The sequence below is a fragment of the Pezoporus occidentalis genome, unplaced genomic scaffold, assembly GCF_034315485.1.
Source record: "Pezoporus occidentalis ecotype Australia unplaced genomic scaffold, CSIRO_AGI_Poc_V1 ctg223, whole genome shotgun sequence".
In the NCBI taxonomy this organism is placed as follows: Eukaryota; Metazoa; Chordata; class Aves; order Psittaciformes; family Psittacidae; genus Pezoporus; species Pezoporus occidentalis.
Genome location: NW_026914106.1, coordinates 1,163,563 through 1,177,164, shown reverse-complemented (window position 1 = coordinate 1,177,164; position 13,602 = coordinate 1,163,563). Strand labels below are relative to the sequence as shown.

At 44.3% G+C, this 13,602-nt stretch overlaps 2 protein-coding genes across 6 annotated transcripts in view; one reads left to right on the top strand and one right to left on the bottom strand.

Annotated features, from left to right (window-relative positions):
• Positions 1-13,602, top strand: part of TRAPPC3 (trafficking protein particle complex subunit 3) — an 86,942-nt gene that overhangs the window by 23,720 nt on the left and 49,620 nt on the right. The gene's annotated exons all lie outside the window — the stretch shown is intronic.
• Positions 1,370-13,602, bottom strand: part of THRAP3 (thyroid hormone receptor associated protein 3) — a 29,641-nt gene continuing 17,408 nt past the window's right edge. For 2 of the 4 annotated variants that reach the window (XM_062620751.1, XM_062620752.1), the window contains exons 5-13: positions 11,547-12,458; positions 9,473-10,213; positions 8,518-8,690; positions 7,989-8,100; positions 7,673-7,757; positions 5,160-5,344; positions 4,381-4,573; positions 3,723-3,872; positions 1,370-2,915 (exon numbers count right to left, since the gene is read on the bottom strand). In XM_062620751.1, coding sequence (XP_062476735.1) covers positions 2,694-2,915; positions 3,723-3,872; positions 4,381-4,573; positions 5,160-5,344; positions 7,673-7,757; positions 7,989-8,100; positions 8,518-8,690; positions 9,473-10,213; positions 11,547-12,458 — 2,773 coding nt within the window. In that variant the 3' untranslated portion in view covers positions 1,370-2,693. Of the gene's footprint in view, positions 2,916-3,722; positions 3,873-3,963; positions 4,574-5,159; positions 5,345-7,672; positions 7,758-7,988; positions 8,101-8,517; positions 8,691-9,472; positions 10,214-11,546; positions 12,459-13,602 lie in introns of those variants that run through there. The other 2 variants (XR_009965212.1, XR_009965213.1) reach the window with 2 other exon arrangements.

The window sequence follows — 13,602 nt, the reverse complement described above, 5'->3', positions numbered from 1 at the left end:
CTGGTTCTGCTGTTCCGGCTGGGAAGTGTGGGGTCAGCACCAGGTACCCAGCACCAGGCTCCTTCTCCAGCTGGCTCAAGGGCTCGAATATGCTGAAATTGAGCTTAAAGGTTTCAGAATGGACTACACAGGTCTTGCTGCTTTCATACTTATTCTCTAAATCAGAACTGGTTCGATAAGGCAGGTTTTACACAGAATCAACCTCTTTTAGTAACGTGGACTTCATAGTCTAGAGCTTGGGTTTGAGTGGTAGCATCCACAAGGCTCTCAGTGACACGATTTAGTGGTGGACTTGGCAGCCCTGGGGTAATGGGTGGACTCGATGATCTTAAAGGTCTTTTCCAACCTACTTGATTCTATGAATTCACATGAAGGGGAACACGAACCACGAAGGGAAGCACGAGCCGTTACCCCACATCGCTGTCTCAACTGCTCTTGGCCAACAGCATTGACCAACGCCGGGCAGGAACTCTTCCCTACCACGCAGGCAGCCCCCTGCGTTCACCACGGGGGCTGCACCCTCAGCAAGACTCATAGCTCCCCGGCAGCGAGGACCCATCTCCCTTTGAGGGAGCAGCAATGGAAAAGCATCTCCTGCCCGCTGCCAGCAAAGGCAACGGCTGACTTACCCTAACCAGGGTTTAGTGCTGGTGTAAAACCACGCACCTACAGCTGTGCTCTTCAGTTTCAGAGCATGGATGAAGCCGTTGCTGCTGTTCAGGGGTGATACAGTCCCTGCAGGCAGCAGAGCTCAGGCAGGGGAGCTGTGGCTGTCACCTCCTCTTCCCCCCACGCAATCACTGCAACCACAGGCTAAAAGCTCTGTTGTGTTCAAAAGCCAGGAGTAAGCGGGTTTTAGCCACTAATTTAAGAGCACAAGAGGCCAAGGGTAGAATACATACCCCATGTCCCCAGGGCCAGGGTTGAGTCACCATCCCTGGAGGTATTTACACATGTAGATGTGGCACTTACGGACATGGTTGAGTGGTGGACAGGACATAGTTAACGGTTGGATTCAACGATCTGAAAGGTCTCTTTGAACCTAAGTAATGCTTGTGCTGCAAGGGCAGTTCTACCTGCATTCCCTGCACGGATACCCACAGAAACCAGGAGTCACCACTTGCACATGCTGCTTTCTGACAGCAGGGGAACCGCACAGGCCCCAGGCTGAGCTTCCTCTTCCAGGCTGCTCCCTGGCCCATTTTCTCTTGCAGGATGGTGCTAGCTCAAAGCTTCCCCTCCCAGCAGCTCTTTGGTAGCCACAGCAGGGCTCTCCAAGGGCATTTGGTTCTTGTGGCCTCACCCCTGAACACAGAAGCCGCCAGGAGCCCCGGACTCAGAACACAGAACAAAGAGTTACACCTACTACTTCTTTTATTGTATTTTATTTGCATAAACAAAGTGGAGGGCTTTGCTAAACAGGAACTGTTCAAGTCAAAACAAACCAAACTCTAATCGGTGTGTGCGGGGAAAACAGCACAGCAATCCATGGGGAGGGAAGGCAGGGAGGGAGAGCGGTGCCTACAGCACGTGCACACGCAGGGTGGGTGCATGGACATGCCTCTCCTGCTACGAGGGACTCACTCGGCCCGAGAGCTGCTCGCAAACTCCTTCAGAGCACAGGGAAGTAGAAGATAGAAAGAACACCACGGCCACAGCCGTCCCCAGCCAGCACAGGAGGGACTGCTGGGCTGGCCTTCTTTTTTTTTTTCCGTTTTATATAAAAAGATTAATAAAAAATATTGAAAAAATTCTCATCTCCTTTTGTATTTTTAACCCAGTAGAATTCCAAAGTTTCTTAGAAAACTATGGTACCTTGGAAAGAGCACTCGAGTTCACAACCAGCTGCAAAGAGGATACACAAAATGCCTACAAGCGGTTTGGGGCTCCAGCACACACCAGGCCTAACAGTGTACACAAACAGTGGTGAGAAGTAGGGTGTCATGTTTTTTCTCCTTAAACCATGCTAATTTTGTTAACTTTCAACATAAAAGGAAAACAATTTCTTTTCTTTTTTTTTAAAGGCCCTAAAACTCAACAGTTACATAAAAAAAAAGTTTAAAAAAGAACAGAAGTCATCGGAGTTTGGTCCCAAGGAGTTAACATTTAGATGTTTATTCACATGCTTGCTTTCTTAGTGAGAAGAACCAAAAAGAGTTTCCAAAATTATCATTTAATTGATTTTACTACAGAAAGGCCTAAAGGAAAGTACGGATTTAAAAAACTGAATACACAACAGGGGGAAAAAACAACCACCTTGCAGGGGTGAATTAACCCCAACCAGAGCCATTGCAATTTATAAAAGAGAACCAAAAATGTCAAGACTACCGGGGCAAGATGGGCACAAACCAAACTCCACGTTGCCTTCAAAGCCTGTTACCAAAAAAATAACCGACCAGTCACTAAGGTCACTGAGGACAGAAAACTCTCTGATCTCACCCAGCACTTGACCTTACTCAGTCCAGCAGGGAAGTCTTTGGGAAGATAAACTCCATGAGCGGATCCGAGCATAAATGATTGGTCAGTTCTAGTCCACGCTTAAGGGAGGCTGAACTCTGGAAATGCAGTTAACGTCGGGATTGTTTCCGAGCTCCTCTCCAGGGCTCTGCTCAGCACGTCAGGAGCACCCTGACAATCCAGCACCGAACCCCATCCCTGCTGCCAGGGCTCTCGGAAACACGCGGGCCCTGCGGCTACTCGGTCGTCGTCTGCAAGTTGTCCTTTTCCTCTCTGTTTTCTGCTCCGCTTTCATCATCTTCGATTTCTCCTTCTTCTCCACTGAATTTGTCATGAGCCCACTTGGGGCTGGTGCTCGACTTCCGGAACATGAAGCGGCCCCTTCCCCGGGGGAAGGCACCTCGACCCCGGCCGCGGTTCACCCACTTGTCCGCGCCTTCGCCCTCCCGGTCGTCGTGCTGCACAGGAGGAAGGCAACGGGACCAGTTGAAACAAAACACTGACTACTCGCTGTGTGAGAGTGGCTGGTGACACAGAACCCTGCAGCGTGGACCAGGCTCTCATCTAAAGAGAAACCCTGGCTGGTCCGGGGAAGAAACACAGCAGATGAAGGAGGAATGCACGATCACTACCCACGCTCTGCGCATGGCAGCCTGTCCTTGCTGCCAGGAAGCTCTCTGGAGTATTTAGTTTAGTATATAGTTCTGCCTTCAATAAGACTGGAGAAAAATGCAAGGTTTTCTTGTCTGAAGTACAAGACTGAAACACTGCGTTATTTAATGAGAAGATTGGGGATCTCAAGAACCCCAAATCAGGAAGAGACAAAAGGAGTTGGCGTCTGTTTGAAACTACCCCTCTTTCAAAGCACACAGTCACACAGAACTCCCCCACACTAATGCCTCATAGCAAGGCAGACTGCTGTCACCAGAAAGAAAAAGGAACAGTACTAACCCCTCCGGGAAGCTGGACACTGTATGGGGACAGAACCACCAAGAAAGAGAGGCCATCTGCAACACAGACTAACATTTAAGCTGCATTGCCCACAACCCTGTGAAACACATGCTCTCTAACTGGCCTTTAGCATTTCACTCTACAATGAGCAGAAAGAAGTTCCCTTTAGTCATAAGCCAGAAGCTTCTTATGAAGTGTCTCATGAAGCCTTAACCTGGTGGACTAGACAGCTGGCACGTCCACCTCTCAAACATTTAAGACCAGATATACCTCGAGCATACATATGTGTTTCAGTACTTAAGGCAGCTACATACCAAGTAGTACTTCTTGCTCTTCGGTGTGTACTCTGGATCCCACTCCTCATCTCTGCTTCTCTTCTGGAAGTCATTATTGCCACCACTGTTGCTGTTATTGTTGCCTGAAAAGTTGCCTCTGCCCCATCCTCTCCCTCTTGCTCTGAATTGCTGCAACAGCAAAACGCAAAAGAAAAGTAAAATGGTTGCAGTGGCAATGCCCTCCCACCCCCAGAGAGCTTCCAGGGCTACCAGAAGGTACCTCGTCACTTCTCTACCATCCAAGAGCACCTTTAACCCATCATTAAAGTAAGAGGTCAGTATATTTTAGGGTTTTCTACATCATCTGATCACACAGTGCATCACAGTTGCTATAAAGCTGATTAAGATCATGTAGAGGCATTTCCAGAGCGCTCAGCAATTCCTAATCCACAAAAGCTTCCAGGCTTCATTTTGCTCCATACATCTTGAGTTCAACTGCCCAGACTATATTCTCAGCACCCTGGTTTGTGCTCCAGACCCAGAGCAATCATATTTGGCTCAGCATCCACAACCAGACAATGTCTTTGGGGTTTCTCCTTCATGGTATGCTTTGACTGTGAAAGAGCAAAGCACAAAAGCGACTGTTTGATCACTTTGGGAGTCGATACCAGGGTGTGGGGGAGTGGAGAACACTTACAAAGGTCCCTCTAGCTCTTCCTCGTTCATTGGGACCAGGAAATTCTTTAGTCCCAAGTCGGGACTTGTCAAAGCCTGTGGTGCTTTCCTCTCTCTCCTCAGTCTCCTCAGGATATTCCTCCGCTTTGACTGAATGAGAGGACCATGAAGATGATGAACTGGATCTGGATCTCTCACGTACCCTTCGGTGCTTCCTGTTTCAGTGATAGGAAATGGAGGTGAGTGGGACACTGACAAGGTTGTGTCTTGCTTGCTGCAGAACCATTTCTTTATCACTCTCTATCAGTGCAATGCTCTCCTTTTCCTACTCCAAAAAGGAAAAGCCACAGTAAGAGCTCAGGATCAGCTAAACCACACAGCTCAAACAGAGCCCAAGCTTTCTCCATAAAGAACTTGTTGCTTGGAAGGTGTTTACGTGATCTACTATGAGATAAGCATGCATCTTCAGTTTTAGTCAAACAAAACAATTAAGTCAATAGATAAGAATTAAATCAACATTAAAGCAAAGTCATTTAAATGTGGCTGTTCTCTACAAGAGGAACAAGAAGGAAAAGTGACTCACCCATCCCAACACATGGAGCCTTCTCATTTAACAACCTTTAACAATTATTTAGTGTTTCAGATAGCTATAATGCTATCAAGAAGACAGGCAGAGGGGTAATTCATGCCACTGGAGCAGTTATGTCAATAGATGCACAAATGTATGTACACGATGTCATCTCCAACCTTAACATCAGAAACATGAAAGGCAGAAGGAAATGGCTTAGGTTTCCTACATACTTTTTCTTTGAGCCTTTGTGACTTTTCTCCGTTTTCTCAGCTGATCTTTCCCTTGAGTGACTTGAATCCCTCGAGTCCACCGATTCTCTGGATTTATCACGTTTAAGATCTCTTTCCTTATGTTTTTTACGGCGCTCAATATCAAGGCGCAGGTCAACAGGGTCATCCTTATACTTCCCTTCAGCCTACAAACGCAGGGAAGAGGGGAGAGTTTAATACAAAGGTTTACAGTGTCCCAGTTCAGCACCATTACTTTGCTATTGACTGCACAGACTTCTGGAGAACGGGAGTTTATCTGAGTACTAATCAATATTCCATTTTAAAACGTAAAATAATGCACTATTGGCTTCTCATTTGTCAGACTGCAATTTTCCTACTGCTGTCTAAGAATTTCAACTTCTATTCTCCTCTTTAAACAGCATTAGAACAAATAGCCTGATAATAGGGAAGCGAGAAACACAAAGCTGACACTTATTGTACATCACAGCCAGTGAGAGATGAGAACTTGGAAATTCAACTGACTATGTATCAGAACTACAGCATGTGAAAAGTGTCTAACAGCCTGTGGGTGTTACTGAACAGCAGCATGCTCCCTGTCCTGCTGACAGACATCACCTGGCAGGGTGGAAGGGACTTTAATCGCCATATCCTTAAGAAGAAGCTGTTTGCTGCCTGGAGATATCAAAAATCATGATTACTGATCAAAGAGTAAGAGATGGAGGCCACTGAAATGCAGCGGCCAGGTTCATGGGGGAAGACGCCAACATCCCGCTGGGATGTAGCCTTTAATACATCTACCAAGATTTAGTGTGTGGCAGATGTCACCTAGAGCCCTCCTTCCCCCTTGGCTGGAAGGCACCATGTGGAAAGATGCCAGGAAGTCACCGCAGATGGAGGTATGCATTCCTCCACCCAACCCTAGCAAGTCTGCTAACGCGAGCTGACCCTGGTGTTCCACAAAGCAAAAACCAATCAGGTGTATGAAAAACACTCCACAAACAGCTTTGTTTTTTCTTTACAGTGTCAATTTAAAAAAGATCTGGTAACATTTGCTTTGAGTTCTGTTGAAATTCCCACTTAAAGAATGGATTAAGATAGTTTCTTTGCAAAGTGAGGAGCTGTGTTACCTGCATACACTTAAGACCAGTGGCACCTGGATGAGACTCTGCTGACTGCACACACAAGAGCAGCAAACTGACAGCGGCTGTGGTTCTGACAAACATTTAACAGTAGCAGTGTGTCTGCAGGAAGCCTGTACAGACGTTGCTATCAACAACATAGAGCCTCCAGGGTTTGCTACCTCATTCACACAATGCTAATCTTGGGAACTGTATGACTTTATATGCAACATACATCATATTAATTGTCTTGAATTAAATACAAAAGGATTAGTAATTCTCTAGCTATGAAATTTTTTTACTTACATGAGTTTCTAAACACTTTTTTGTTTAAATAAATATGTCAAATAACGCAGGAGTGAGAGCAGGCGTTTTGTTTTGGTATTTTGCTCTTCTACTTTCCCCAGGCAAAGAGCTTTTATTTCTACTCTGAGAATAAAACTGCTCCCAACACGATGGATGACAGATAAGTGACAAAATCAGCAGCAGCTCCCTTATGTGGTACAGCAAACACCTATTTGGGTTTGTGAGGGCACGTCTGTTTCACGGAAGGCTGGCGAGCTGTTTGGAAACCACGTTTATAATACACTCTGCCAAGCTGATGCTCAGAGTTCAGGCCCATCAAATCCATCTCACCATCGTCCATGTCAAGCCACAAGTGTGTTTGGAAAAAAATATGAAACAAATATGAAACAAGTAAGGTTTCAGCAGGACTGGTTAAAATCTCTTCAACGTAAATATGTATGAAGGTGAATAAACAAAGGCTAAAATCCCAAACATTTTATGTGAAGCCATTTTTATGATCGTTTACAGTGAGTGCAATGGCTTAACATTCATCTATTCAGAAAAGCTAATACACTCAATTCCAAATGGTCTGGCTCTACTCAAACAAGTGCTGAATGTTAAAGTAACAGCAATCAACAGCAACGGTACAGTAAGTTGTTAGAACAACATTCATCATCTGCTTAATAGTGTATTTGGTTTAGATAAGTATTTAGTTTTACTTTCCTCTTTTTGACATGCATGTCTGTTTGAAAACATGGTTGGAAATATTGCATGTATACAATTGATTTAATCATACTTACAAGCAGAAAAATATCACAAAAAGTTTCTTCTCTCATCATGGGCACTTGCTCCAAAAATCCTCTCTTTTTTTCTCTCAAGCTCACCTCAATTGACTTTGGGGTCATTTACCATAGTCTAACCACTTCACAAAGGTTGTTGATACATTTTTATTAAAAATTAACCCTTTGTAGTTCATTTTTAGAATTATGCCCATCCTTAAAAGAAAAACACAAACTTAAGTAGAGAGTAATTTAAACAAAAACATCACTGTTAAGTTCATGCCCAATGCACTCATTTTGTTGAATTAAACTAGTCAGAGTAACAGTTCACCTTGAAGCCAGGATCTCGGGAGCTTTTTGATTCCTCTTGAGAGAATCCATGTTTTCTAAAAGTACTGGGAGATATATCTATCCTCCTAAAATGTAAAGAAAATACACAGATATAATCTTGATCACAGAAAGAATCTGAAGCTTTCGGAGCAAACGGCATTTAAACCAGACCAATGCTTCCAGAGGTACATGAAACTGCCCATACTTTTCCCCTTTTCCCCCTGAAGCTAGTTATATACTGGAATTATTCTGGAATTATTCCAGGGTTTAAGAGAACAAAATCTGAAATACCCCTACAATGTTAAGACAGCACCAACCTGTGGATTTCAGGGCTCTTTTTGTTTTTAGCTGCATCTTGTTCCATTCCTTTCTTTAGATATTTGGTAAAGCGTTCATTCAGTGTCATTCCTGAAGACCCAAAGTGATGCTCTGTTGGGGGTTTGAGTGAACAATGCCAAAATATCAGTCCCATTTTGGTAAAAAGACAAAGCACATTAGTCCTACAGCTTGGTCAACCTCGAGGCAGGAAACACGAAGCACTGCTGAGGAGCTCTACCTAACGCTGCTGGCAAATCTCAGTCTTGAAATTAACCATTTCCTTGAGTCACAAATTCACTAGAATACACAAATTTTAAGTCACAGCCTCTCTGAACATTGCTCAGGTAAAACTAAGAATGCCTCTTCTGCCTCTCCAGAAGAGGACTGTACAATCAGGCTGCTATCCTCATCTATGGCATATCTGCTGGAAAACACCTCTTTGAGCATTAACTAGAGCGCACAAAACTCATTCATTTGAACAAAGTAGGGGCAAACGTTCAGCTGAGGTCACAGGGACGTCTCACCTACCTCTTACATGATGGACTATAGTCACTATATGCTGAGCAAACAGTTCAGAAAGACTTCGCTGAGACTGAGCAGACTGAATGTGATGGAAAATCGAACGGAATTCCTGCTCCTTTTTGTTGCTGTGCACAAGGTCACGGCACAGCTTGCGTTCCTGAGCCAATATGCCACTTGGACTAGAAAAAGAACAGGCCACATGAAATACAAGAACAGGGTAAAAGGGAAGCAGTGCAAGATGATTAATGTTTCCCAAGTTGGAAGCTGACTGCATTATTTTATGTTGTTTTATGAAGGCACCTCAGGCCTTAAACAGCACGTGCAAGACTTACTTAAACATCTCTAAAATACACTGGTCTGGGTTACTGGGATAACTCAGGTCACTTGTTACTCTGTATGGAGTGCAGGTATGAACCCCTGACGTCCTGGGAAACAATTCCTACCTAAATTCTAGATTTACCTCTAACATCCCATCTAACATTCCTGTCTTAAGTTTTCTTGAAGCAATGCTGAAGTGGCTCTCAGATTTTCAGTACTACTACATTGAGAATACGAGTAGTATTTCCAGAGAACCAAATATCAGTTAAGCAGCACTGTATCTTTACTGTACCACTAAGCTTCTAGCAGCAAGAAGATACCAAGCACCTAACTCCTTCCTGAATCTGACACAGAAGCATTTACATTCTGAAGCAATCTTACATCTAGCTGTAGAAGACATTAGGAAAAGTTCTTTAACCCCCATGCTATACTTTCACCATCTGCAAACTGGTAACCCCTGTAACCTCCCACCACAAAATAAAAGGGTCACACAAGTAGTATAATGCCAGAAAAAAAATTCACCTCTATCTTTAAAACATGCAAATTGTGACGCAATATTATTCAGCCTTCCCCACACTTGGCAAGTCTATGAGGATCTCAGGAAGAGAAACAGGAAAACACCACTATTTGGACTTGTACTTACCGTGCAAGGTCTTCATCAAAGGAATCCATTCGAATATTGACCTGGGCCTCACGGGTAATAGAAAAGGAAGATTTGCTAGGAGTGAGCCCTTCTACTTTGGTGCCTGGTTTCTCCTTCACCTCAGAAGTCTTCCTTGGTGGGGGGGAAGAACTTTTCTCCTGGCTTGATTTGTAAGTGGTCACTCTGAAATTCTTCTCGGGAACAAAGCCCCTGTGACCTGGTTCAGCTCTCTTGGATGCTGGTCTCTCCTCTTTCTTTGATCTTTCTGAATAGCTTTCCTCCTCCATTTCATCAGGTTTCCTCTGCTTCTCTTTTCCAGGTGGCAAGAACACCACACCTTCCCATTTTCCTGATCTCTCCTCCTCTTGATTTTTACTTGAAGTTGCTACAACTTTAGACATAAATTTGGGCTCTTCCTCAAATTCCAAATCTTTTCGGCCCTTTGCCTTGTCTTTCTTTTCCTGATCATCTGTTTCCTCTTTGCCATAATGGCCTTCCTTGTGGAACTCCGGGGCCTTTGGCTTGTCAAAGTCATCCCGGAACTTGTAGCGCTTGGGCGACTGGCTGCCGCGATATCCCTTCTCCGAGTCGGCTTTGGATGTATAGGAGTCGGATTTTGCCTTTCCATCTGCTGATCCCACCTCAGAGAAATTCCCTTTTTCTTTATTTTTTTCTTTTTCAACATTTGTTACTTTCTGTTCTTTGTCTTTCCCATTCTCAGGCTTCTGCTCTTCCAGATACCTGTTCATAAAACAGACATTTAAGTAGATCTCTTATTAAAAAAAATCAAAGGGGGTCACTCATCAGTTAAAAGCAGTCAAATTTTAGAGCACACCAAGCTATGCATGAACAGAAAGCTGTGTCTAGGCCCTAAAACAGTTAAAAGATAATGCAGATTTACTCAGCCTGGATTTAGACTTCTAATACTCAATAAATTCAGCAAATGTAGAAGAAAATGGATATGCAGAACTGGTGAGATGAGGCTTAAGAACAAATAACAAACAGCTTACCCACAGAGTCATTGGAAGGAAAATAGTAACATCTTACCCCATCGGTTTATTTACTTACAAACCTGGTTCAGGAGAACAACACATCAAAACTTTCAAACTGGGCTGTTCTGCTTTAAACAACACACTGGAAATAAAAGCCTCAAAAGCTACTTCAAATTTTGGATGCAAGTTTCATAGGTAAGCTAAATATTTCCTGACAGACTGTAAATACAAATAAAAGCAAAAAGGTTAACAGAGGAGAATATTTACTCTGCTTGGAGAAGACAAAACACTTTAGTGAGAACAACAGGTTAAAGCATCAGAACTGTGTTTTAAAGCATTCATGAGGAAACAGAAGTAAAGCCCTCAAGACATTAGTTCAGTGCTTTGGAAAGCCCAAACAAGAGTTACAGCTTTTTCCCCCCTTTCTTCTTCAGTTTCAGGCATCTTTGATACAGAATCAGTTCAGAATAACTTTAAAAATAGTAAAAGCTTTAAAAGCACTTGTGAATGGTACCTCATCTTTTAAAACAAAGTGTCGCACATGAATCTGCAGTGGACTAACCAGGCAAACCAACATGGGAAGCTTCCCTATGGAAGGATGTCTTAAATTTAATAATAAGCTTGGTGCTTTAACCCACAACCACAGGCACAAACACTGCAACTACACCTGCCTTAGGTTGCTTTGCACCAAGACATGCAGTAAGGTTTCAATTTATTTTTCTAATTTATAGTATCTAATGCAACTCAAGAATGCAATACCATAAAATGTCTTTAAGTGGAAAGTAACACAGAAATGCAAGCTTCCAGTGGGCACTGTTAAATTGCCAGAAAACCTCATCCAGCACATCTTCAAGTGATCCAACCTACAAACACCTTAGCAACTATCCAGGACACAAAAGTAACTCCAGCTTTCTACAACACAGGGCAAGGTCTGTATTTCATTCTGTAATTCAGACAATACCAGGGCCAAAGAGCTGGCACCCTGCACACCCTGGGGCTCATTCCACCTGGGGCCTGCACAGGGAGTGCTCCTGGAGAGCATCTACACAGAACCATCACAGCACAACACACACGTCACTTGCCTTTTTGAGAAGGCTCCTCCTCCAGGAGCTGTGGCTTCCTCCTTCTGAGATGTACTGTAAATGGAACTGACTGGTGTTGGACTTTTACACACAGGACTCTTCCTTGTTGGGCTCAAACCTGCCGAGCCATGGTCAAAGGGACTCTGATGAGAGCCTGCCTGAAAGGAGGTGCTGCTGCTGCTGCTCTGTAAAGCAGAGCTCATCTGGGATGGGTTGGATAGTGGAGGGCTCGACTTCTGCAATGGACTCGGCCGAGGAGAACGCCGCCTCACCACAACTGACTGGAGAGGGCTTTTTAGTGCAGGACTGCGCTCCCTGGGGCTAAGCTCAGACACAGAAGCTCTTGATGCCGAACTTGTACCATAGGTGGCCATCTCCTGCCATGGTTTTGATCCCTCAGATGCCTTGACATCTTGAGCCACTGCTCCTGAAAACGGCTGCTCCTTAGCCTCATCTCCTTGATTATCTCCGGCAGGCTGAGATGCCCGGTTATCCTTGGAAGATGACTTCTTCTCCTTTCCAGATTTACGCTTAGAAGACTCCACCCGGCTGTGGTTTGAGGAAGACCGGGAAGAGGAAGACCTCCTCGACCGATCAGAAGAGGACTTATCAGAATTCCTAGAACGACTTCTAGACCTGGGCGAAGGAGACCTTCTCTTGGGGGAACGAGAGCGCGACCTCCCTCTACGAGGGCTGTACGCTTGGCGGTAGTTTTGCCAGTTTGACCTGTAATTCCCATATCCTCCTCGATTATACTGGCCCCAGGGATAAAACCCTCGATTTCGGCCTCGAAAGTAATATGGTCTCCTGTAGCCTCTATTATGACCTCGGAAATCCCGGCTCTGATAGACTCTTGGATGGTTCCTTTCCCTGTTATGAGATGGAGAATACGATCTTGAACGGGACCTAGAACTGAGAAAAAGAAAAAAATTACACAAATACTTTAAAGTTTATTCTTCTGTCACAACCTTTTTTTTTTTTTTTTTTTAAGTTTTATAGCAAAGTAGCTGAAAATGGCATTTCTCAAGTGTTAAAACTGATTTCTTTGGTTTGGCCTCGTCCAGTTGAGGTGTTACACCTTGCCCTCAGTGAACTGCTGTGGAAATACCTCATATCTGTGATTCCAGCAAACAAATATTCAGGATCACTGCAGAGACCGTGGTAACTACTGCTTAGCTTTTCTAGGATGAACATGGCTGCCATCCAGCTTCAGGAAAAAAGTGACATGTCGCAAACTTCCAGCCCTTTACAGCTCAACGTCAAGGTTATACCTCACCATAGACCTCTCTCTTTCTTTGTGGATGTCATGATACTGAAACATGACCCAAGATCATCTTGTGTCCCAAGTTCTCATGTGCTTTTGAAATTCTGATAATCCGGATGAAATGCCACTTCTTTGCCAGGTGATTTATACAAATCACGACATCTCAACATGAGGGGAGCAGCACTGCAGCAAACAGCACACTGCTCTATAGTTTTAAGGTTCAAAAGGTGCAGCCCTTGCCCCAGCTCAGAAGCTGGAACTCCAAAGAAGCGGGACAGCAGATGGATGCACTCATTTCCAGGCTGAGGCCGCAAGATGGCACTGCTCAGCGTCCCACTCCTCACCTCGGCCCCAAACGAGAACACTCAGAGGACAAAACTGAACCCAAAACCTGTAAGAATAGAGTCAAGTGGCAAAACGTCAAAGGCTCATCGTTCCAGTAGTCCCTCCCATGCAAGTTTTGGAGCTGCAGCTGTGGGACTGTTTAAAAGCCCCACTGTAGCTCAGGATTAAATGCCAGCCTTGCAGTATTTCACAGCTGTTGGCTAAACAAACCTGCTGAAAGCCTGAGATTTTAGCAAATCTGCATTGGTAAAACAGAGGAAGTGCCCAGACTAGTACAGTTAAACAGAGAAAGACATTTTTCCAAATGGAATTTGAGTAACGAATATTCACTGAAACCATTCCCACTTTCCATTTTCACTTCTTGGTCTCATTGGTCATACTCCAACACATGTGTACTGGCTCTTCCACAGACTGGCAATACACAACTCACTGCTGCCCCCTCTCCAC